Source organism: Punica granatum, chromosome 1 (genome assembly GCF_007655135.1).
Source record: "Punica granatum isolate Tunisia-2019 chromosome 1, ASM765513v2, whole genome shotgun sequence".
Classification (NCBI taxonomy): Eukaryota; Viridiplantae; Streptophyta; class Magnoliopsida; order Myrtales; family Lythraceae; genus Punica; species Punica granatum.
This window is the reverse complement of record NC_045127.1, coordinates 52,355,659-52,381,430: the sequence shown is the minus strand read 5'-3', so window position 1 is coordinate 52,381,430 and position 25,772 is coordinate 52,355,659. Positions and strand designations below refer to the sequence as shown.

The window sequence follows — 25,772 nt, the reverse complement described above, 5'->3', positions numbered from 1 at the left end:
GATACGCGAGAAATGGGAAAGGGACAGGAGGGAGTGCGGGGCCCACAGTGCTTTCAAATGGCAAGTAAATGTGCGCGTGGGCTGACAAAGGACTAGAAACATCTGCCCCCGTACATGTCGGGGGGAGCCGACTCGCGATAAATTGGGGCACGACATATCGCAGGAAAGCGACAGTATAATGAACGGAAAGGACTGGACTTGTGTGCCGAATATTCACTAGATTTGAATTCATGGTTTCGAGTCCGTTACACCCACTTTTCACGATCGCTACACGATGTGATAAGCCCAAGCGATAAACTATCTATACCACTGATAAGTTATGGGGCATCCACCCGCTTATCTAATAAGTGCAGTGGCTGATCACTGATAGGTCAGTGGGGGAAAAGACGCCTGTACAACGCATCGAAGATAGCGAGACCAAGTCTCCTTTATCTTCTCTTTGTCTCTCTCTATCTCTCTCTCTCTCTCCCCCTCATCTCTCTCTCTCTCTTCGCAGCCTTTCAAACCCTAGACGTCCTCGAAGTCCGTGCGTTGAGGAGCCTCGAGGACTAGAAGGTTCCCGATTTCTGTCATCTCCGAGCTCAGATTCGGCCCCGGAGCTGTGAGATTAGGCCTGTGCCCTTCGAATTCAAGGTTCCGCCGCTTGATTCACCTCCCCCTGCGGATTCTGTCGTCGGATCGGTTGCTGGAGTCGGGTTCGGCCGGTTTGAGGTCCGGAAATGTCGTCCCTCAGCAGAGAATTGGTGTTCCTCATACTTCAATTCCTCGAGGAAGAGAAGTTCAAGGAGTCTGTTCACAAGTAAGGCCTCTTCTACCTGAGTCAGTTCGTTCCCTAATTGTCCTGTCTCAGCTTTGCTTTGTCGGTGTACGGAGTTGAATCCGAAAGCAGAGCTGTATGGATGAGCTGGGGATTTATTTTAGGATTCAGTTAAGCGTTGATTCTCTCCTTTGTAAAGCTCGATGTAGATTCCCCTGTTGATTGAACAAACATATTTCGTCGGTTACTTGTTTGTTGGGGGGGGGGGGGGGGGGACTCGAACTTTTTGACGATTTGTTTCCATGGCAAAGAGGTAGATGTAAACATAGAACAAAAGGTTGTCGGGATTTCATTCTGTTGACGATGACGATAATAACAGTTAATAAGGAAAAGCAAAAGGAACGTTTTTTTAATATTTTATATGTATTTTTTCCCACCCAAGAGGTATTTGGTATTTTGTAATATATTTTGTATATGTCAATGAGATAGATTTCTATTTTGATTTTAAAAGAAAATAAGATGAGTTTATGAGTTTTAAATTTTTTTTGCCTTTTCTTTCCGCTGTTATATACTATATAGATTGCATATCATGATTTTTAAAACAAAAAATAAAATAAATTCTTGGTTCTTTTTATTGTTATTGTTATTTAATTGAAAAAATCTGGTTCCGATGATCATTTGCTCAATTCATGTCATAAATTTCATTTTAGACTCTGAACTTGATTAACGTTTCATCCAAGTTGGTTAAACTTCCTTGTAAATTATCATCTGTTACAGGCTCGAGAAAGAATCTGGCTTTTACTTCAATATGAAGTACTTTGAGGAGAAAGTTCAAGCTGGAGAGTGGGATGAGGTCGAGAAGTACTTGACAGGTTTTACCAAAGTCGATGACAACAGATATTCAATGAAGATTTTTTTTGAAATTAGGAAGCAGAAGTACCTTGAAGCACTCGATCGGTATTACTATCGTGTAGTTTGCTCAGTCATTACATTGACCTTTCTTTCCCAGTGGAAAGTGTTTCAATTTTGCTGATTTTATTATTATTATTATTATTATATTTGAATTATAATTTAGGCAAGACAAGGCTAAAGCAGTGGAGATTTTAGTGAGCGATTTGAAAGTATTCTCCACCTTCAATGAGGAATTGTATAAAGAAATCACCCAGCTCCTAACTCTCGGGAATTTCAGGTACCCCTGACGCTCCTTTCAGTATTTGCCTATCAGCTACTTATTTGATCAATATGTTTTAAATGATGGAATGGTAGTGAAAGAAATCAACTAAATTGTAACAATTATCTCCTTAAGCAATTGTCATCGGTAAACATGACTTAGTCTAAACTGAATTCACTTTATCCGTTACTTAGTTACTTCCTATTTTCTGACCAAGCTATCTTTCCATTAAGTCATCTTCTTTTTACTAATAGATAGATTTATTCAAAGAATGGGTTAACAAAGTGATCTGATGAGATTCAAGTGTCTCCAGTTCTGCGGCACTATTATATTTATCATATATCTAGCTAATGTAACATTTGTTGTGGCAGGGAAAATGAGCAGCTATCTAAGTATGGTGATACAAAGACTGCCAGGAACATAATGTTGATAGAGCTGAAGAAACTTATAGAAGCAAATCCCCTGTTCCGTGATAAGCTTGTATTTCCTGCTTTGAAGTCTTCGAGGTTGAGGACTTTAATTAATCAGAGGTATTGTTGCAGTTTTCCCTGAATATACTGTCTTATTCTTCCCTCTGTTTGGATCACATGCTGTGTGTTTTGCACCTTTGTTTTCTAATCGGAGTAGTTTATATGTGTCACAGGCTAACACATGGTTCTGGGCTTGCTTCTCCATGCCTTTTCTCATTTGAATTTAGCAACAATTCCATCTGACTCTTTTCTTTTGCAACAAATATACAGTTTGAACTGGCAGCACCAGCTATGCAAGAACCCTAGGCCAAATCCAGACATCAAAACTTTGTTTACTGATCATACATGTACACCTTCAAATGGTCCTCTTGCTCCCACAGCTGTCAACCTTCCAGTTGCAAAACCTGCTGCTTACCCGGCTCTCGAGCTCAGGTGAGTATTGGATAGTATATATGTTTATTTTCTTGTTTGAACCTTTCTTTCACCTTTAATCTAGTTATATTAGCTAGGTTATTTATGCTTGTTAGTCTCTGACTTTTTATTATTTTGTGCATATAGCCATTTTTTTGTCCACACCTACCCGCAGCTGCAGCACCTGCAGCTAGCTGCCAATGCTTTAGTGCCATATGCTTTGGCTGCAATGCTTCTGCCAATGCTTCTGCTTCTTCATCTGTTCAAGCAGCTGTCGTGACTGCATCTTCGATACCTGTTCCTCCTAATCAAGGTTAGAACTTGAGCTGAAGTTGGTATGCATTCTTAAATGTTTACAAATCAGTTTACAGGCCAAAATATGTTAACCTACCATCATGTCCTAGGTGGAATTTGGATGTGTTAAAAAAAGCTATCCTTTAACACCTTTCTCCAATATATGTAGTAATGCTATATCTTTTGATTCAAGCAGTTCCAATGCTGAAACGGCCATTAACTCCTCCTACTGCTCCTGGAATGGTTGATTACCAGAATCCAGAACATGAGCAACTCATGAAGAGGCTTAGACCTGCCCAGTCTGTTGAGGAGGTAATCAAATTTCTCAGTTCTTTGATGGTGCTAGGTCACTTGCAGTGCATCACCAATCATTATTATTTTTCTTAATCCTACTGTTAGGTTACTTATCCGATGCCTCGACACCAAGCTCCTTGGTCTCTGGAAGACCTGCCCAAGACAGTAGCTTTCACTATTCATCAAGGCTCTGTTGTGACTAGCATGGACTTTCGCCCGTCTCATCCGACAGTGCTTCTTGGTACAGAATTTCTTGCGTATTTCCTCTCTCATTATTGCCTTTCTACACCCTCAAGCCTCAAATTCAGGATCAGTGTAGCACTGTTGATGCTTTATCTGAAACAGAAGTTATTCTCTTGCTCGCTTCTTGCAGTTGGTTGTAGCAATGGTGAGATTACATTGTGGGAGCTTGGATCACGCGAAAGATTGGTGTCCAAGGCATTCAAAATATGGGATTTGTCCTCTTGTTCAATGGCCTTTCAGGTTGTATGCCAGTTTCTAATGATTCTGAATTGATAATACCTAGTAGTTATCTCTTATCACACACTAGCCCCCAAAGACTCTTCTGGGCATGCTTACAAGTTTTTCTCCTTACGGTCATTATAAGTTGGGGCAATATTCTAATTAATGAGCTTTTCTTTCAGGCTGGTGCTGTCAAAGATGCATCTATATCTGTCAGCAAGGTTGCATGGAGTCCAGATGGAAATTTTGTAGGTATGTACTTTTGACTCAGGGTTTTGCAATTAACTTTTTTTCTGGAGCACATCTCAATGCCTCATTTTTGGAATGCAGGGGCTGCATTTACTAAACATTTGATTCACCTACACTCCTTCCATGGATCAAATGATCTACATCAGCAAGCAGAGGTAAGCTGTTAACTGTCGCTTGTGAGTTGCAGTCTCGTAATTGCATTTGCATCTAAGTACTTTCTGATTGCAGATTGAGGCACATACTGGTTCTGTAAATGATCTGGCATTTGCTTATCCAAGCAAACAACTATGCATTGTAACATGTGGAGATGACAAGCTGATAAAGGTAGACTCAATATCTGACATCTTTAATTGTCAAGTTAGCGTTCTTTTAAGATCATATGAATTTATAAAATAATATCGAACAGGTGTGGGACATAAATGGACGAAAGCTGTTTAACTTTGAAGGCCATGAAGCACCCGTATACTCTGTTTGTCCTCATCATAAGGAGAATATCCAGGTAGGATGTCTGTTGGGCAATTGTATTTGTATACCTTGATGCAGTTTATTTTGAAGCTAATCAACACATATTTTTACTCAAGTTCTCCAAAGCTTTGCACATTTCTGTGTTTAGCTATAGATTCAATGATAGTCACATTGACTTTGGAATTTTCACTTGTGTTCAGTTCATATTTTCAACTGCTGTTGACGGAAAAATAAAGGCCTGGCTTTATGACAATATGGGTTCTAGAGTTGATTATGATGCTCCTGGTCATTGGTGTACTACAATGCTTTACAGTGCTGATGGGAGTAGGTAAGGAGAGTTTGATCGTGGAGATCAATTTTAATTCTTATAATTCATTGCTGAGTCTTTTCCCTTTGTCTTCTCATTAGTGTTAACCTTTCCGTGATAAATAGATTGGCCCCTCTGGAGTCTAATTCATGAAACCTCTTTTTCTGTTTTTCCCCTCTTTTTTTGGAAAAATAAAATAATGAAACCTCTTTTATTGACATAAAAGGTCCTGAAACCTCTATTTTTATTTTTATTTTTGGCTGAAACAAGATTATGTTTGGGATGCTTTTGTCTCTTTTACCATTTTTTCACCTTTTTCTGTGCAAATCTGCAGATTGTTTTCCTGTGGAACAAGTAAAGATGGTGAATCTCATCTGGTGGAATGGAATGAGAGTGAAGGAGCAATAAAGAGGACTTATATGGGTTTAAGAAAGAAATCAGCTGGTGTCGTCCAATTCGACACGACCCAGAATCACTTTTTAGCTGTGGGTGAAGACGGGCACATAAAGTTCTGGGACATGGATAACACCAACATGCTTACAAGCACTGATGCAGAAGGCGGATTGGCGGTTAGTATTGCTAAGTCTAATTATATTTTTACTTTTTTCTAGGAAAATTTACTTACATGTGCTGATAATTTTACAACTTTTTATTAATTGACCAGACTTTACCCCGTTTGAGGTTCAACAAGGAAGGAAACCTTCTTGCTGTCACTACAGCAGATAATGGATTCAAGATACTAGCAAATACAGTTGGCCTTAGATATGTTAAGGTGAATGAGAATCCTCCCTTTGAAGCACTGCGAAATCCAATTGAATCTTCATCTGTTAAGGTTAGACGTCATACTCTTTTGAGGTTTTCCTCACCTGAATGAAACTTACATATATCTTGTACATCTGTGATGTAGGTTTCTGTCTCTTCTGCTGTTACAAATGCCAGCCCAGTAAATTTGAAGGTCGAGAGGAGCTCCCCTGTTAGGCCTTCTCCAATTCTTGTATGTCATAATGTGCATTTGAATCTATGAGCTGCTATTAAGGATATTGTCGTGGGAAGAAAATATGATTACTGGATTTAGTATCATTGATATGGAAAGACTGATTTGACTAATTATTTGATAATTTGCATTTTATTTTGGTATCCTTCTCATTCATACTGATATTACATGTCAACATCAGTATTTATAGAAGAATTTATTCACTCCGATGTATTCCAGGACATTAGAAAATCTACTTTGACAGTTGAGTCATATTTTGCCTAAGTTGGAATCATCATTTTTGTTGTATTATTCCAGAATGGAGTCGATCCAATGGGTAGAGGCTTGGAGAAACCGAGAACTGTAGAGGAAGTGGTCGATAAAGCCAAACCTTGGCAGTTGACAGAGATAGTGGATACAATGCAATGCCGCTTGGTTACAATGCCAGACAACGCAGAGACTTCCAGCAAGGTATCTACATATCCTTTATACCTCATTTTTTTTCCTCGTTAGGATATGTTTTGAAAATATTATTGTCTTTGCAACTCAATTCTTCGACACCAGGTGGTTCGACTTTTGTACACAAATTCTGGTGTTGGTGTGTTGGCTTTGGGAGCAAATGGTGTTCAGAAACTATGGAAGTGGGCTCGAAACGAACAGAATCCTAATGGAAAGGTAAGTAATGTTGCAGTCCAAATTATCACTCTTAACTGTTTCAGTTCTTCCAATGCTTCCTTGGACAAAATTACTAAAGTTGATCAAGTTGCATTTTAAAGGCCACCGCGAGTGTTGTACCTCAGCATTGGCAGCCCAGCAGTGGGCAGCTCATGTCCAACGATGTCACTGGAGTAAACCTTGAAGAAGCAGTCCCCTGTATAGCTCTCTCTAAGAACGACTCTTATGTGATGTCTGCCTGTGGTGGGAAAATTTCTTTGTTCAACATGATGACGTTCAAGGTATACCTGAAAAAACGTCCTGTCTCAAAATTTTGAATATGAATTCCCAGCGTTGGAGTGGTTTGATATATCTCTTTTGTAGGTGATGACGACTTTCATGTCACCTCCACCTGCTTCAACCTTCCTTGCGTTTCATCCACAAGATAATAACATCATTGCTATTGGGATGGAGGATTCAACTATCCACATTTACAATGTTCGAGTAGATGAGGTATTCTATAGCGCCCTTCTTATAGTTTGCATTACTTCAGCCAAGATTTGCTGAATTGAGTTATACTATGTGCTTTTTGTAGGTGAAATCAAAGCTCAAGGGTCACCAGAAACGAATAACTGGTCTGGCCTTCTCCACCAATCTCTATATTTTGGTTTCCTCGGGGGCTGATGCCCAAGTAAGAATGCAACTCCCGGGCTCTGTTCTTTTCTTGATTATTGCCTCAGATCATAACACCCTAAATGAGAGTTTTTGTTCACCACTAGATTTGCGTCTGGAGTATCGATTCTTGAGAAGAGAAATCGGTCGCTATCCAAATACGATCACCTAATGGGGACACAAGCAATTAGGTATGCGAAAATGTGGGTTTGGAAAGTGGGATAAATAGATTCAATAATAGAGTTGAATCAGAGAGCAAGATTAATTCCATGTGAGTCTGCTGGTTTGACCCAGTTGGCAATTTATGATGCTGCTAAGATGGAGCGAATTCGGCAGGTAATTACAATTATCTTTCACAGAATCGAAACTTATCTCTACATGTATTCTTATTGTTATTATTATTGGTCTATTTCACGATAGATTGGATCTTGTTTCTATAATCTTTGTACACTTTTTTCCGTTTCAGTGGGTCCCACAAGAAGCGCTTTCAGCCCCAATATCTTATGCAGCATACTCCTGCAACAGCCAGTTAATCTACGCCACCTTCTTGGATGGTAATATTGGAGTGTTTGATGCCGATGGCCTTCGATTGAGATGCCGCATTGCACCAACAGCATATTTACCGCAATCAGTCTTAAATGGGTAAAGCCTCCACTTAACCTTTTGTTGCATGTTAGTACTTTGTTTTTGAAGGAAATCATCCACTATAACCGGCTCAAAAATTGAGCGAAAATTGAACTATTCAAACTGGAAAGAGACTCCGGCTAAATTGGTCAATAATTCTAGTCCAATCAGGTCATCGATGAACCATGATGTCAACAACATGAAATTAATAATATCCTGACGAGTATGCCTTATAGCCAATGTTCAGTACAGTAGTTTAGGCACTAAAAATCCATCTTTAAGACAAGGATCTTGTCTCTTCGATGGTATTATATGTTCCTTTCACTGTTCCGCCAGTTGGTCTGACTGTCAATAGCTGTTTCAAGTTGTCCTTTAATTATTGAGTTTTCTGTCTCCTTACACAAGAGCTCTTGTAGCTTTCATTCAGTATTTTAATGGTAATTTCTCATTGGGGTGGTGTTCTTCTATGACTTTTGCAGAAGCCAACCTGTCTATCCTCTCGTAGTTGCTACGCATCCTCAGGAGCCGAATCAGTTGGCCATTGGATTGAATGATGGATCGGTGAAGGTGATGGAGCCGACAGAGTCGGAGGGCAAGTGGGGAGCGACTCCGCCGGTCGATAATGGTATTCTGGGTGGGAAGGCAGGATCATCATCCGCCACAAGCAATCATACACCAGAGTCGATACAGAGATAACAGAGCCTCTGCTCGGAATTCGTGAGCACCTGCTTGTAACTTGAGAATCTCTCATCCTGTAGATTATTTAGGGTGGTTAGTGACTCGGCTGACCCAATTGGTCCTTATATTAAAGGTAAGTTAAGCGTCAATCGGACGGGATTGATTGGATGGAATATTCTTGTATACTTGTAATCTGTTATTATTTGTTGTAGTCGGGTTTTCTCCAGTCGGTCCTTTTTCATTTACCTCAAATCATTTGGTTCCTTGAGACAGATGTTGTAAGGTTTTCTTCTTACAGTAGACGAATGACTTTGTTCAATCTCAAACCTTTCATCATTCGTTGTGTTCGAATAGCAGGCGGTAAAGCAGGAATAAATTTGAGATGTCTCTTTTCTGTGAACCGAATATTGTTCGGACAGGAACCTATTGCTGATCTTTTAAACACATGCCAATTGCACTAAATCTGCCTTTGGGTGCTCTTGGTGTCGAATAATTCAGGTGAGGATGATTAATGTTGTTATGAGAAGCGACACGCTCAATTGAATTGAGCACGATGGATTCTTGAGGGATCGATAGGCATGTTTGGCTCTAAAGTTTTTTGGAATCAATTGGGAGAATGCAACATAAGTCTTGTAAGTTTTAGACTTTTTTGTACTTCTGTCTTATAAGTTTTAATTTGAATTTTTCAATCCTATATGTTTACTCCGTAGTGCACTTTTAGTCATATCCGTTAACAACTGTTAGGGAACTTCTGATGTGGACTTCACAACGTCAAATGTGTCATAGGTGGTTATTAATTATTTACGTGGCAATTTTTTATTAGCTGAAAATTAAAATTTTAGAACAGTAAAAAAATTCAGAAATTAGCATAAGTCCACTTGACAATTTTTATTTGCTGAAAACTTTTTAAAAAATTAAAATATAATTCATTAATTTTTAATAATAAAATTATTTAGAAAATAAAAGATTAATAAAAAACAATAAATCGAAAGGGAGAGGGCGTCGGCGATTCCAATCAGTTGTGGTGACCGGATTCAAGGCCCCCACCACAGGCCTCCACCCCTCCTTTCGATTTTCTTTTTTCAAAAAAGAATTTTTATTTTCGAAAGTATTTTATTATTAAAAATAGCAATTAATTAAACTTTAATTTTTAAAATGTTTTCACCAAATAGAATATTGCCATGTGGATTTCTTATGTTAATTCCTAAATTTCCTTTTCTAATTTTCAGCCAATAGAAAATTGTCACATAGACAATTCACAACCACTTATGACAGATTTGACGGTGTAAAATCCGTGTCTACAGATCCCTAACGGTTATTAACAGATAGAACTAAAAGCGCGCTACGAAGTAAGCATATAGGACCGAAAAATTTAAATTAAAACTTAGACGACCGAACTCCAAAAAAGTTCAAGCTTATTAAATTTCTGCTGCACTTTTTCCGGAATCAATTTATTAGCTTCATTTGTAAAAGTGCTGCAATCGACAGAGAAGGCGGCAAATTATATTTCAAGAGCAAACCATATGTGCTCATCTCATGGAGAGGGACAAGGAAAAGAACACCAGCAGAGGTGGTTCGGGTCATGAAAGAAGACGCAGGCCCCGGTCGCAGCATTTCCGTGCCGGTCCTGGCAATTCGCTCCATCCACTACCGCCTTTTCATTGCTTGCGATAACAACATTGTGTAAATCCTCAACTAACCAAAATACCGGCACACGTACACAATTACGCTAAACACAACAGGCTAACATGTGCATGCCGTACCGGCAATGAGCACGAGAAATAGAAGTATCATCACCGGGTAGAATCTCTTCATTGTTGTTTTTCATTTCCCCCTCTTTTCCCTGCTTTTTCACTTATAAATCACTTTGGTGTGGCAGATTTTAAAGAAGAGGACAATATATATATAGCTGAGAAGCCTTCATTCATATCTTAGATTGCCAAATACAGAATATTATACTATTTAATTTCTCCATGTTAGAAAATTATTTTTTTTTTGGGTAAAAAAGAGTTTGGGTTTCTCCCATGACATTCAAATTTTTGCAGAACACCCCCGACCTTACCAGAAAATAAGTAAGATGCCACCTCAACCAATTTTCGATCAGAATTTAGGCCAAAAAAACACACATGTCATTCACATGTCAAAATAAAAAGGGTAAAATTGTCTCCATAAATTAATTACCTGAAAAAAATAATATAAAGCATCTGAACCAGAAGAAGAAGAAAGGGCATCTATCCCTTGCCCACGCCTTCTCCCCCGACGAGCAAAGGCTCCCGACGAGCAAAGAAGCTTGCACCATCTCCGGCCGCAGCAACCCATCCTTGTCATCGACGAACAAAGAAGCCGGGGATGGGCCGCTATGACCAGAGATGGTGCATGCTTCTTTGCACCATGCAAGTAATACAAGTAGGCCAAATGAGTTATGAAGGGTTGCAATATGAGTTTGTATAATAATCCTTTTTAACCCGTGATCCGAACAAGCGGTTAAGGTACGTAACAGGCCATGAACTAAATTGGACCGGAATTTCCTCTGACCATGCAAGTGAGAGTGGGAGATCGAGTCGAGTATGGCCGCTGATTTATTAATTAAAGGCGCTTCACTTCTCTCTCTCTCCCCCGCCTTCTTCTTCTTCTTCTTCCCTGAGGAGTTCCCCTTATCCCATCAATCAAACACTCTGCTGCTCCTACTGTGTCTTCACCATCTCCGATAGTCCGATGTCCGTTCCTCTCTTTAACCTTGCCCCCAATCTCTCCGTCTCTAGGCTTTGCTTAGGTACTCGATCTTTATCCATCCCTCTGGTTGCTTTCTTTCCACTTCACATGGACATGGTCTATTCTTCTACTCAACTCTTCCTTTTCACCTGCAGGCACGATGACCTTCGGGGAGCAGAACTCCCTTCACTAGTCCTTCTACTTCCTCGACTAGGCCCTCGATTCCGACATCAACTTCTTCGACTCCGCTGAGATGTATATCAAACTCCCTTTCCCTTTCCCTCCCTCCCTCACCCTATCATCTCATTACATTTTGTTTTTACTTCTTCGGCATCTTTGCTCGTTGGCGAGAAGGATGGGTCACTGCGGCCGGAGATGGTGCAACCTTCTTTGCTCTTCGGGGGAGAACGCGCGGATGGGGGATCGATGTCCCTTTCTTCTTCCTCTAGTTTAGATGCTTTCTATTTTATTTTTCTATTTTTTTCTAGGTAATTAATTTATGGAGACAATTTTACCCTTTCATTTTGACATATGAGTGGCATGTGCTCTTTTTTGGTCGGAATTTTGATTAGAAATTGGTCGATAGGGCATCTTGCTTATTTTCCGATCAAGTCGGGAGGTGTTCTGTAAAAATTGAAGGTTATGAGACAAACCCAAACTCTCATCGTAGGTCGAGGGCAAAGTACATTTAACTCTTTTCTTTTTTTTGTGTGCCTCAAAGTAAAAGGTGCGAAAACAACCATGAGGTTTGCCTAAAAACAGCCAACTTTGAAGGACTGCGTAATAGCTCATTGATCGAGCGCTTTTGCGCCAAAGATGAGCAGGGTTAAGCAACATGTTGAAGCTGTGGGATGTAAAATTGCAGAGCGTTTTGTTATCCGAAATCTCAATTGATACCGACTAATCCAATTCAAGTTATGTTGGCCCGTTAAATGGTAGAACTCTCCCAGCGTATATTTTCTCCATTCACAATACTCGAACTTGATACCTTACCTAAGGAAACAAAGGTCAATAAAAAATAATAATAATCTTTATATAATTACTATCGTTGAAGTTCCTTATTCCAATTCATCAACAACTTTAGCACCACGTAAACGATACAGTCTGATGTCGAATTACTTCTAGAAGTTTTCCAGTGAACCATATTACTTCAAGAAGTTAACACGGACGTAAGTTCTCATTCGATTGAAAGGTAAACAGAATCCTAATTCTTTCAAAATCCTAGCTAGGGAGCCACACTGCATTCAGGTGGTGCTATTGGATACCTGCTTTTATCGGAACAATAATCATATACTAGATATTTACTTATGATATCCTCATACTCTTTCAGTTGCTGGGCATCTAACCGCCAGTATCTCGGTTTGTTCCACCAGAACTTGATGGAGGAACATGGCTTCCATAAGTTGATCTGGCAACCGTCATTCACGAAGTCCATGTAGGTTGCAACGAACGGGGCTACTGCCCAATTTGCCGATCTGCCTTCGGAAAACCACTTTGCTTCCCATATAGTTGCTAGCACCTTCATCGGCTGGAAGAGATAAGGAACGTTTGGAACGTTCTGATATACCCTAATCGGAATATTATCGACGAAAAACCTTTAGAAAACACAGGAGAGAAAAGAAAAAGGAAAGGACCCAGTTAGTTTGTGATGATATGTATTCAATATACAATATTGCATGTATATGTATATGTTATAGCATCTTATTCCAATGGTTTCACGGAAAAAGAAAAAAATCAAAGTGAAAATTTGAAATGAGCATTCAAAGAGAATATATTGTAAATGATAAAATTTAGAAGAAGACGCTTATTCTATATTTGTACATAGGGTCCAATGTAACACGGAAAAATATTGATGCATATTATTTACCCGATCTGTTTTGCATTCCAAAGGATTGCATATGAATGGAAATCGGTTGTTGGATCAAACCATAGCCGGAACTCTTGTTCTCGTACGCCATTTCCTTGTGTGAAGATGTTGGTGCTCAGGTTAAATGACCCATCATCGTTCCCGAAGAGCTCAAAGTCGATTTCATCCGAATGCAAAGATTCAGACTTCAACTGCAATTAAAAATAATAATAATAATAAAGAAGAAGTTATATGACAATTATGGATTTTCGACCCATTTCTCCATATCTATACATAAGTCATTAGACAAAAATGACCCCCAGATGATTCTAAGTGGCTCACAAAAGGAGGCTATATCGGGCAATATCATTATGTTCTAAAGCTGCAACTGCAAGGAGCTATTTGATCTTTCAAGTTGTTCAACAAATATGCCCTTGATTGATTCTTAGGTTAAGCTAATTTTACAAAAACGAAAAACGTATGAATACTGAGAAGGTGGGGTTCAGAGGCCTCAATCACTTCCTATCTGGGTCCTAGAGATTCGAAATTCGATTCTTACTAATAGAATTCTCTATGTCCCTATGTGAATATTGCGTTTGGTTTGTAAGTAACATTTTAAAATCATATTTTGATTTTGAAAAAGAGTGGTATAAATGGTTATGTATAGGGCTCACTCTTTGACTTTGTATGAATTATGTGATTTTGATTTTGAAAAAGAGTGGTATAAATGGGGTTCACCATTTGACTTTGTATGAGTTATTTTGTTTTATTATGAGTAGAATTAAGTTAAAGTAAAATTTTAAAATTCAACTCTGAATCCAAACAGAGCAGAATATTACTTACATAGAATGAGGGAGCACCGAATGAGTGTCACTGTTCCTGGGAAGCTTTATGCGCTTGTGAAAGAAACCCGAACGGTAACTCATCTTCGAGCCGAAACCACCACCTCCACGCATTAGAAAGAGGAACTAATCAAAGATCGTCTAGTTTGAACATAACTAGCCAGAATACCTTTATCCATGCAGACTGTAGCGCACTTAACACAATGATCAGTGTAAGCTCCATATGTATGGGAAGGTTGGCGCGGATTCAGTATTTGGCACACATCCTCGCTTATAAATCAAGAAAAAATTTCAGATTTGATTTTTATTTATGGGATTACCCATACCCTTTAATTTAACTTTTTATTTTTTTTAAAGGCCCGTAAATTTTCCTTATATTCATAAAAAAAACTATACATATATATGTATATATATAATTGGCTTTTCCGTTTATATTGTAAAATAATGATATTATTATCGTAAAACAAACTATTATAAATCCACTGCATGCAGAATATGGCACGTATCCCTTCTTTTTTTCATTTGCACTTCTACCCATTCTTTCCTCATTCTAAATAATTTGAATTGGATTCTTTTTCTTTTTATCCTTTCTTTTGACTTCTCTTCACATCCTTCGCAAGAATTTTAAAATTAAATCTAACTATATATGTAATTAAATGTAAACAATTATTATAGGTCCACTGCATGCGTAATAAAGAACGTATCCTCTTTTTTTTTTCCTTTTCTTACCCATTCTTTCCTCATTCTAAATAATTTTTCTATAGAATTTGATTTTTTTTCCGTTTTTATCCCTTCATTTGATCTTCAAAAGAATTTTGATATTAAATCTAACTATATATAATTAAACAAAACAAGTCACATCTTGCAACAGAGGTAAGCTGTTAACTGGCGTTTGCTTATCCAAACAAACAACTATGCACTGTGACATGAGGAGATGACAAGCTGATAAAGGTCGACTCAATATCTGACATCTTTAATTGTCAAGGTATCGTTCTTTTGAGATCATATGAATTTAATAAAATAATATCGAACAGGTGTGGGACTTAAATGGACGAAAGCTGTTTAACTTTGAAGGCCATGAAGCCCCTGTATACTCTGCTTGTCCTCATCATAAGGAGAATATCCAGGTAGGATGTCTGTTGGGCAATTGTGTTTGTATACCCTGATGCAGTTTAAATTTGAAGCTAATCAACACATATTTTTGCTCAACTTCTCCAAAGCTTTGCACATTTCAATGTTTAGCTTTAGATTCAGTAATAGTGACATTGACTTTGGAATTTTCACTTGTGCTCAGTTCATATTTTCTAGTGCTGTTGACGGAAAAATAAAGGCCTTGCTTTATGACAATATGGGTTCTAGAGTTGATTATGATGCTTCTGGTCATTGATGTACTACAATGCTTTTACAGTGCTGATGGGAGTAGGTAAGGAGAGTTTTATCGTGGAGATCAATTTTAATTCTTTCCGTGATAAATAGATTGGCCCCCTATGGAGTCTAATCCACGAAACCTCTTTTGATTTTTTTCCCCCTCTCTTTTTGGAAAAAAAATAATGAACCTCTTTTTTCTTGACAAAAAAGGGTCTTGTATTACGATTCTTGATTATCTGAGAATATTCTGAATATCTCGTGTTATTATGTACGTATCTATATTTTAGGTTAGTTAGTTATATTTTCCTAGTTGATAGCAGATTTTGTGGGATTCTTCTTCTGGTACTTGGCCTATATGCACACGTCCTTATCAGTAATACAATTCGACAGATAATTGTCCATTCATCTCGTCTTTTACAAAGTTATTATGGTATCAGAGACAATGGTAATGATCATGGGGGCACATATGCGCAAGAGCCCAAACCACGCCAGTAAAGTCTGAGAACTGAAGCAGAATCCCGGCTCGTAGTAGTTGATCCCCTTCGCCCGAGTGTGGAAGAAGAAGACCATCTCGAGGCAATTAAGGCCTGAGTTCGGAAGAGATGAGAGACCGGCTTGAGGTAAGTTGTTGAGGGTGGGCGGTTAAGGTTCACGTGGCCCATGTAGGCAAATCATGAGAAAGACCACACGGTGCCACGTGAGGGCGGGTGTTGGGAATATAAAAATCAATTGGGTTAATCCCACATCGGAAGCATAAAAAAAATTAGAGTGGTTTATATGGGATTGGATCTCACAACTTATCAGCTCGAGCTTACAAGAAGGCGGATTGGCTATTAGTATTGCTAAGTCTAATTATATTTAATACTTTTTTCGAGGAAAATTTACTTACATGTGCTGATAATTTTACAACTTTTTATTAATTGACCAGAGTTTACCCCGTTTGAGGTTCAACAAGGAAGGAAACCTTCTTGCCGTCACTACAGCAGATAATGAATTCAAGATACTAGCAAATACAGTTGGCCTTAGATATGCTAAGGTGAATGAGAATCCTCCCTCTGAAGCACTGCGAAATCCAATTGAATCTTCATCTGTTAAGGTTAGACGTCATACACTTTTGAGGTTTTTTCCTCACCTTAATGAAACGTACATATATCTTGTACATCTGTGACGTAGGTTTCTGGCTCTTCTGCCGTTACAAGTGCCAGCACAGTAAATTTGAAGGTCGAGAGGTGCTCCCCTGTTAGTCCTTCTCCAATTCTTGTATGTCATCATGTGCATTAAGGATATTGTCGTGAGAAGAAAATATGATTACTGGATTTAGCATCATTGATATGGAAAGACTGTGATTGAATAATTATTTGATAATTTGCATTTTATTTTGGTGTTCTTCTCATTCATACTGATATTACAAGTCAACGTCAGTATTTATAGAAGAATTTATTCACTCTGATGTATTCCAGGACATCAGAAAATCTACTTTGACAGTTGAGTCATATTTTGCCTAAGTGGGAATCATCATTTCTGTTGTATTATTCCAGAATGGAGTCGATCCATTGGGTAGTGGCTTGGAGAAACCAAGAACAGTAGAGGAAGCGGTCGACAAAGCCAAACCTTGGCAGTTGACAGAGATAGTGGATACAGTGCAATGCCGCTTGGTTACAATGCCAGACAACACAGAGACTTCCAGCAAGGTATCTACATATCCTTTATGTCTCATTTGTTTCCCCTCGTTAGGATGTGTTTTGAAAATTATTATTATCTTCGTAACTCAATTCTTCGACACCAGGCGGTTCGACTTTTGTACACAAATTCTGGAGTTGGCGTGTTGGGTTTAGGAGCAAATGGTGTTCAGAAACTATGGAAGTGGGCTCGAAACGGACAGAATCCTAACGGAAAGGTAAGTAACGTTGCAGTCCAAATTATCACTTAACCGTTTCAGTTCTTCCAATGCTTCCTTGGAAAAAATTACTAAAGTTGACTGAGTTGCATTTTAAAGGCCACCGCCAGTGTTGAACCTCAGCTCAGCATTTGCTTTTTGTAGGTGAAATCAGAGCTCAAGGGTCACCAGAAACGAATAACTGGTCTGGCCTTCTCCACCAATCTCAATATTTTGGTTTCCTCGGGGGCTGATGCCCAAGTAAGATTACTACTCCAGGGCTCTGTTCTTTTCTTGATTATTGCCTCAGATCGTAGCACCCTAAATAAGAGTTTTTGTTCACCACTAGATTTGCATCTGGAGTATCGACTCTTTGGGAGAAGAGAAATATTAAATTTCCATAGGCTTATACGTATTAGGGCTCATATCCACTTAAAAACTCAATCTGATAAGTGGTGGTATCCAAATCTCATATAAACCCATGGATATTCTTTTTCTTTTTCTGATATGGGATTTATCCCATTTTACTCCTCAACACCCGCCCTCATGTGCAACGTGTTGTCTATTTCTGCCTACACGTTGTCACGTGCCCTTAAACACTCACCCTCAACAATTGACCTCGAGCCGAGCTCATCTTTCTTACTCGGGTGAGGGGGGACTAACACGAGGCGCACTATTGGCTGCACTCGGACATATTGGGTCTGGCGCGGTGTGGGTGCGCACACGCGCGTGGACGCGCTACGCATAACCTGGACTTTGATACCATATAAAATTTTTCATTTGGCTTATACGGGCCTGAGCCCATTTCCAGTTAAAAGTTCAAGCTGATAACATGAGGCGCTCTTTTGGCTGCACTTGGACATACTGGGCCTGGAGTGATGTGAGTGCATGCGCATATGCACTTGGGCACGCGTACGCGTAATCTAGGCTCTGATACCATATTAAATTTCCATTTGAGCTTATACGGGCTCGAGACCATTTCCACTTAAAAGCTCAAGCTTATAAGTGGTGGTACCCAAGTCTCATATAAATTAATAGATTTTAATACATCTTTTTTATGTGGAATTAATATTCTCAACATAACGGTAGGTAATTTCTCATTGGGGTGGTGTTCTTCTATGACTTTTGCAGAAGCCAACCTGTCTATCCTCTCGTAGTTGCTACGCATCCTCAGGAGCCGAATCAGTTGGCCATTGGATCGAATGATGGATCCGTGAAGGTGATGGAACCAACAGAGTCGGAGGGCAAGTGGGGAGCGACTCCGCCGGTCGATAATGATATTCTGGGTGGGAAGGCAGGATCATCATCCGCCACAAGCAATCACACACCAAAGTCGATACAGAGATAACAGAGCCTCTGCTTGTAACTTGAGGTGTCTCTTTTCTGTTGACAGAATATTGCTCGAACAGGAACCTATTGCTGATCTTTTTAAACACATGCCAATTGCACTAATTTTGCCTTCGGGTGCTCTTGGTGTCGAATAATCCGGGTGAGAAGCGACCCGCTCCGCCCCTCCTTTCGATTTTCTTTTTTCAAAAAAGAATTTTTATTTTCTAAAGTATTTTTATTATTAAAAAAGAACAATTAATTAAACTTTAATTTTTAAAATGTTTTCACCAAATAGAATATTGCCATGTGAATTTCTTATGTTAATTCCTAAATTTTATTTTTTAATTTTCAGCCAATAGAAAATTGTCACATGGACAATTAACAATCGCCTGGACAGATTTGACGATGCGAAGTCCGCTTCACAAATTTTATTTCAAGAGCAAACCATACGTGCTCATCTCATGGAGAGGGACAAGGAAAAGAACACCAGCAGGTGCGGTTCGGGTCATGAAAGAAGATGCAGGCCCCGGTCGCAGCATTTCCGTGCTTCTCCTTGCACGAGCTGTCGCAGTTCTTCTCGCAGTCCGATACTTGCAGCCGGTCCCGGCAATTCGCTCCATCCACTATCGCCTTTTCATTGCCTGCAATAACAACATCGTGAAAATCCTCAACTAACCAATATACCAGCACACGTACACAATTACGCTAAACACAACAGGCTAACACGTGCATATCGTACCGGCAATGAGCATGAGAAATAAAAGTATCATCATCGGGCAGAATCTCTTCATTGTCGTTTTTCTTTTCCCTCTCTTTTCCCCGCTTTTTCACTTATAACACTTGGTGGCGCGTAGTCTAAAGAAGAGGACAATATATATATATATATATATATATATATAGCTGAGGAGCCTTCATAGACGGTAACTTCATATCTTTAGATTGCCAAATACAGAAGATTATACCATTCAATTTCTTCATGTTTGAAAACTATTTTTTTTGGGTAAAAAATTTAATATCAGCAGGCTGGGCCTGAGTTTGTTTAATTGGGCCGCTGCCGTTGTCTTCAGTTCGTGTAGGACTTGGGCCGTGCTCAGGATATCGGGCTTGGCCCAAGGCTAGACGGGTCTAATAATAGATGAAATTATTATTAATTCTTTTTTTGTGTGCCCCAAAGGAAAGGGTTCTAGAAACAACCACGAGGTTTGCCTAAAAATAGCCACCTTTGAAGGAGTGCATAATAGCTCGTTGATCGAGCGCTTTTGCACCGAAGATGAACAGGTTTAAGTAATCTACTAAAGCTGTGGGATGTAAAAATGCATTGGTAGGAGAGCGTTTTGTTATTCAAAATCTCAATAAACACCGACTAATTAAACTCAAGTTATATTGGCCTATTAAAGGGTACAACTCTCCCTGCCTAGATTTTCTTCATTCACAATACTCGAACTTGATATCTTACATAAGGAAACAAAGGTTGATAAAAAAATATAAATAATAATAATCTTTATATAATTATTATCGTTGAAGTTTCTTTTTCCAATTCATGAACAACTTTAGCACCATGTGGACGATACAATCCGATGTCGTATTACTTCAAGAAGTTTTCCAATGAACCATATTTCTTCAAGAAGTTAACACGGACGTAAGTGCTCAAAAGGTTGAAAGGTAAACAACTTCGGGGCCGGTCGAAGAAAGCTAATTAAGAGAACTAAATCAATTCCAGTCGCGCAAATCAAAATAGGAGTCTTATGTAAGGTACATAAAATTGCAATACTGCACTAATTCTTTCAAAATCCTAGCTAGGGAGCCACACTGCATTGAGGCGTTGCTGTCGGATACCTGCATTTATCATGACAATAATCATATACTAGATGTTTACTTTTGATGTCCTCGTACTCTTTCAGTTGTTGGGCATCTAATCGCCAATATCTCGGTTGGTTCCACCAGAACTTGGGGGAGGAACATGGCTCCCGAGAGTCGATATGGCCAGCGTCATCCACGAAGTCCATGTACGTTGCAACGAACGAATGGGACTACTGCCCAGTTTACCGATCTGCCTCCGGAAAACCACTTGGCTTCCCATGTAGTTGTTAGCACCTTCATTGGCGATAATGCCCTGATCGGAATATTGTTGATGAAAAACCTTTAAAAAACACATATGAGAAATGTAAAAGGAAAGGACCCCATTAGTTTGTGATGGTATATATTCAATATACAATACTGCATGTGTATGTATATCTCAGAGCATCTTATTCCAATGGTTACACGGAAAAAGAAAAGAATCCGAGTGAGTTTGAAATGAGCATTCAAAGAGAATATATTATAAATTATAAAATATAGTGGAAGACGCCTATTCTATATTTTTACATAGTATCCAATATAACACGGAAAAATATTGATGTTTATTATTTACCCGATCTGTTTTGTATTCCAAAGGATTGCGTATGAATGGAAATCAATTGTTGGATCAAACCATAGCGAAAACTCTTGTTCTCGTCCGCCATTTCCTTGTGTGAAGATGTTGGTGCTCAGGATAAATGACCCATGATCGTTCTCGAAGAACTCAAAGTCGATTTCATCCGAATTCGAAGCTTGAGACTTCAACTGCAATTAAAAGAAAAAAAAAAAGAATCAAGAAAAAAAATATGCGACCATTGTGGATTTTAGACTCATTTCTCCATACCTATACACAAGTCATTTGACAAAAATGAACCCCAAATGATTCTAATAGGTGGCTCATAAAAGGAGGCTATATCGAACAGTGTCATCATGGTCTAACGCTGCAACTGCAAGGAGCTATTTGATTTGAAAGTTGTTCGACAAATATGCCCTTGATTGATTCTCAGGTTAAGCTAATTTTAACTAAAAACATATGAATACTGAGAAGGTAGGGTTCAGAGGCCTTGATCGCCTCCTACCTGAATCCTAGAGATTCAAAATTCGATTCTTACTAGTAGAATTTTTTATGTCCCTCTATGAATATTACTTACATAGAATGTGGGGAGCACTGCATAAGTGTCATTGTTTCTGGGAAGCTTTATGTGCTTGTGAAAGAAACCCGAACTGTAGCCGATCTTCGAGCCGAAAACCACCACCTGCACGCATTAGAAAGAGGAACTAATCAAATATCGTCTAGTTTGAACATAACTGGCCAGAATACCTTTATACATGCAGACCGTATTGCATTTAACACAATGATCAGTGTAAGCTCCATATGTATAAGAAGGTTGGCGTGGATTCAGTATAAAATCCTCGCTTAGAAATCAAGAAAAAATTCAGATTTGATTTTCATTTATGGGGGGCTTTTAATTTTTTTAAATCGCCCGTAAATTTTCCTTATATCCATAAAAATAAACCTATACATAAATAAATGTATATACATATGTATGTATATATATGATGCAATGGTCTACGAATCATCTGCGATCAGTCGTAGTAATTTATAGTTACCGACGTATTAGTCGAGAGTGAGTGTAACGGCCGAACGGAGCCATTTTGAATGGGTCGAACATGGTCTCCTCCCCAAACAACTGCATAATACTTTTTGAAATTTTGGCAAAGGGATCTGCTTCTGTTCTGAAGGTGGGTTTAGTGTGTGGTAGTAATCAAAATTTGTGTCGAAGAAGAAGAACGAGGAGGAAGAAAAAGAGTAAACAAAGATGGATGGATTAAATATTTTGGTGCGACTAATTTAATGTAGTACAAGAACTAACTAAATTGGTATAATAATTTACGTCATTTAACACCGATTAGTATTCACACTTAACGGTAGGACCAAATGAACGTGGCATGTGCCAAATTGATATCGCACAGTCGTCATCCTCCAGCCCCTCTTCTCACCCTTCCTCCCACTTCGTCACTGTCTCTCTCTCGTACCTCGTTCGTCTTTTCCAGCCATTCTCACTCTGTCTGCGCTCCTCTACTTAGAATTCTCCTGGAGTCTTCTGTTAAAGGAGATTTCATTTCCAGCTCCCTGGGATGGATTGCTATCTCCAGCTGATTGGTTGAAGATTCAAGCTTTCGTCTCCCCTGCTCTCTGTCGCTGATCGAATCGGCTGTGAGAGCCTCGGTGTTTCGGTGGATTACCTTCGGATTTGACTCGAATTGGATATTCTGGAGGCACGTTGAAGCGTTCCGTTCCTGATTTTGCGAAGATCTATTGATTATTGATCCGATTGAACTGATTGTCCGGAAGGAGAAGGGTTTGGATCGCCGCCGCTCTCATGGACCCTTCTACTCATCTCAGCCCCACGGCTGATCCCACTGATCAGCACACTTCAGATGGCTCGGCTGCTCTTTCCTCATCTCAACAGGTTTCACCCGCAATTGGTCCTTAATTCTACGTTCCTTAATTCCCATGGACTCTATGATCATGTCGATGCCAATATCTCATCTCCTTCTCCTACTGATCCTGCCTTTTTGAGTTGGTATCGTACAGATGAGTGTATCCGCTCTTGGCTCTTCGCCACCATATCTGAAAATCTTCTTGAAGCTATACATAATCTCCCTACTGCCAAAGCCATTTGGACAACCCTCCATAACATATTACAGAAGAATTTATCCACTCTAATGTATTCCAGGACATCAGAAAATCTACTACGACAGTTGAGTCATATTTAGCCCAAGTTGGAATCATCATTTTTGTTGTATTATTCCAGAATGGAGTCGATCCAATGGGTAGAGGCTTGGAGAAACCGAGAACTGTAGAGGAAGCGGTCGATCAAGCCAAACCTTGGCAGTTGACAGAGATAGTGGATACGGTGCAATGCCGCTTGGTTACAATGCCAGACAACGCAGAGACTTCCAGCAAGGTATCTACATATCCTTCATATCTCATTTGTTTTCCCTCGTTAGTATATGTTTTTTGAAAATATTATTATCTTCGTAACTCAATTCTTCGGCACCAGGCGGTTCGACTTTTGTACACAAATTCTGGTATTGGCGTGTTGGGTTTAGGAGCAAATAGTGTTCAGAAACTATGGAAGTGGGCTCGAAACGAACAGAATCCTAACGGAAAGGTAAGTAACGTTGCAGTCCAAATTATCACTTAACCGTTTCAGTTCTTCCAATGCTTCCTTGGACAAAATTACTAAAGTTGACTGAGTTGCATCTTAAAGGCCACCGCCAGTGTTGTACCTCAGCATTGGCAGCCCAGCAGTGGGCTGCTAATGTCCAACGATGTCACTGGAGTAAACCTTGAAGAAGCAGTCCCTTGTATAGCTCTCTCTAAGAACGACTCTTATGTGATCTCTGCCTGTGGTGGGAAAATATCTTTGTTCAACATGATGACGTTCAAGGTATACTTGAAAAAAAGTCCTGTCTCAAAATTTTGAATGTGAATTCCCAGCGTTGGAGTGGTTTTGATATTATCTCTTTTGTAGGTGATGACGACTTTCATGTCACCTCCACCTGCTTCAACCTTCCTTGCGTTTCATCCGCAAGATAATAACATCATTGCTATTGGGATGGAGGATTCAACTATCCGCATTTACAATGTTCGAGTAGATGAGGTATTCTATTGCGCCCATCTTGTAGTTTGCATTACTTCAGCCAAGATTTGCTGAATTGAGTTATACTATGTGTTTTTTGTAGGTGAAATCAAAGCTCAAGGGTCACCAGAAACGAATAACTGGTCTGGTCTTCTCCACCAATCTCAATATTTTGGTTTCCTCGGGGGCTGATGCCCGAGTAAGATTACAACTCCAGGGCTCTGTTCTTTTCTTGATTATTGCCTCTGATCGTGACAACCTAAATAAGAGTTTTTGTTCACCACTAGATTTGCGTCTGGAGTATCGATTCTTGGGAGAAGAGAAAGTCGGTCGCTATCCAAGTACCGAGTGGAAAGGCACCTAATGGGGACACAAGAGTTCAATTCCATGCTGATCAAATCCGTCTGCTGGTTGTTCACGAGACCCAGCTGGCAATTTATGATGCTGCTAAGATGGAGCGAATTCGGCAGGTAATTACAATTATCTTTCACAGAATCAAAACTTATCTCTACATGTATTCTTATTGTTATTATTATGGGTCTTTTTCACAATAGAGTGGATCTTGTTTCTATAATCTTTGTACGCGTTTTTCCATTTCAGTGGGTCCCACAAGAAGCGCTTTCATCCCCAATATCTTATGCAGCATACTCCTGCAACAGCCAGTTAATCTACGCCACCTTCTTGGATGGTAATATTGGAATGTTTGATGCCAATGGCCTTCGATTGAGATGCCGCATCGCACCAACAGCATATTTACCCCAATCAGTCTTAAATGGGTAAAGCCTCCACTTAACCTTTTGTTGCATGTTAATACTTTGTTTTTGAAGGAAATCATCCACTATAACCGGCTAAAAAATTGAGCGAAAATTGAACTGTTCAAACTGGAAAGGGACTCCGGCTAAATTGGTCAATAATTCTAGTTCAATCAGGTCATTGATGAACCATGATGTCAAGAGCATGAAACTAATAATGTCCTAACGAGTATGCCTTTTAGCCAATGTTCAGTACAGTAGTTTAGGCACTAAAAATCCATCTTTAAGACAAGGATCTATCTCTTCGATGGAATTATATGATCCTTTCACTGTTCCGCCAGTTGGTCTGGCTCTCAATAGCTGTTTCAAGCTGTCCTTTAATTATTGAGTTTTCTGTCTCCTTACACAAGAGCTCTTATAGCTTTCATTCAATATTTTAACGGTAGGTAATTTCTCATTGGGGTGGTGTTCTTCTATGACTTTTGCAGAAGCCAACCTGTCTATCCTCTCGTAGTTGCTACGCATCCTCAGGAGCCGAATCAGTTGGCCATTGGATTGAATGATGGATCGGTGAAGGTGATGGAGCCAACAGAGTCGGAGGGCAAGTGGGGAGCGACTCCGCCGGTCAATAATGGTATTCTGGATGGGAAGGCAGGATCATCATCCGCCACAAGCAATCACACACCAGTGTCGATACAGAGATAACAGAACCTTTGCTCAGAATTCGTGAGCAGCTGCTTGTAACTTGAGAATCTCTCATCCTGTAGATTATTTATTAAAGGTAGGTTAAGCTTCAACCGGACGGGATTTGATTGGATGGAATATTCTTGTATATTTGTAATCTGTTATTATTTGTTGTAGTCGGGTTTTCTCCAGTCGGTCCGTTTTCATTTACCTCAAAGCATTTGGTTCCTTGAGACAGGTGTTGTGAGGTTTTCTTCATACAGTAGACGAATGACTTTGTTCAATCTCCGGGAGAAGTTCTGCAATCGACAGAGAAGGCGGAAAATTTTATTTCAAAGGCAAACCATACGTGCTCATCTTATGCAGAGGGACAAGGAAAAGAACACCAGCAGAGGC

The 25,772-nt window shown here is 39.4% G+C and overlaps 2 protein-coding genes across 2 annotated transcripts; both read left to right on the top strand.

Moving 5' to 3' along the window:
- Nucleotides 1–434: 434 nt before the first annotated feature.
- LOC116211740 (topless-related protein 3-like) lies at nt 435–2,857 on the top strand. Its single transcript, XM_031546252.1, has 5 exons — nt 435–799; nt 1,535–1,714; nt 1,833–1,946; nt 2,300–2,458; nt 2,669–2,857. The coding sequence occupies exons 1-5, from the start codon at nt 720–722 to the stop codon at nt 2,832–2,834; spliced, it is 699 nt and encodes a 232-aa protein (XP_031402112.1). The 5' UTR covers nt 435–719; the 3' UTR covers nt 2,835–2,857.
- Nucleotides 2,858–3,049: 192 nt separating this feature from the next.
- On the top strand, nt 3,050–25,567 carry LOC116211733 (topless-related protein 3-like). The gene is made up of 20 exons (XM_031546240.1): nt 3,050–3,122; nt 3,300–3,415; nt 3,503–3,638; nt 3,771–3,880; nt 4,042–4,111; nt 4,190–4,263; nt 4,337–4,432; nt 4,515–4,607; nt 4,774–4,901; nt 5,215–5,449; nt 5,545–5,712; nt 5,788–5,874; nt 6,172–6,324; nt 6,418–6,528; nt 6,630–6,809; nt 6,892–7,020; nt 7,103–7,198; nt 24,228–24,410; nt 24,541–24,716; nt 25,181–25,567. Exons 2-20 carry the CDS (start codon nt 3,305–3,307, stop codon nt 25,395–25,397), a joined length of 2,553 nt encoding a protein of 850 aa, XP_031402100.1. The 5' UTR covers nt 3,050–3,122; nt 3,300–3,304; the 3' UTR covers nt 25,398–25,567.
- The last annotated feature ends 205 nt before the right edge of the window (nt 25,568–25,772 follow it).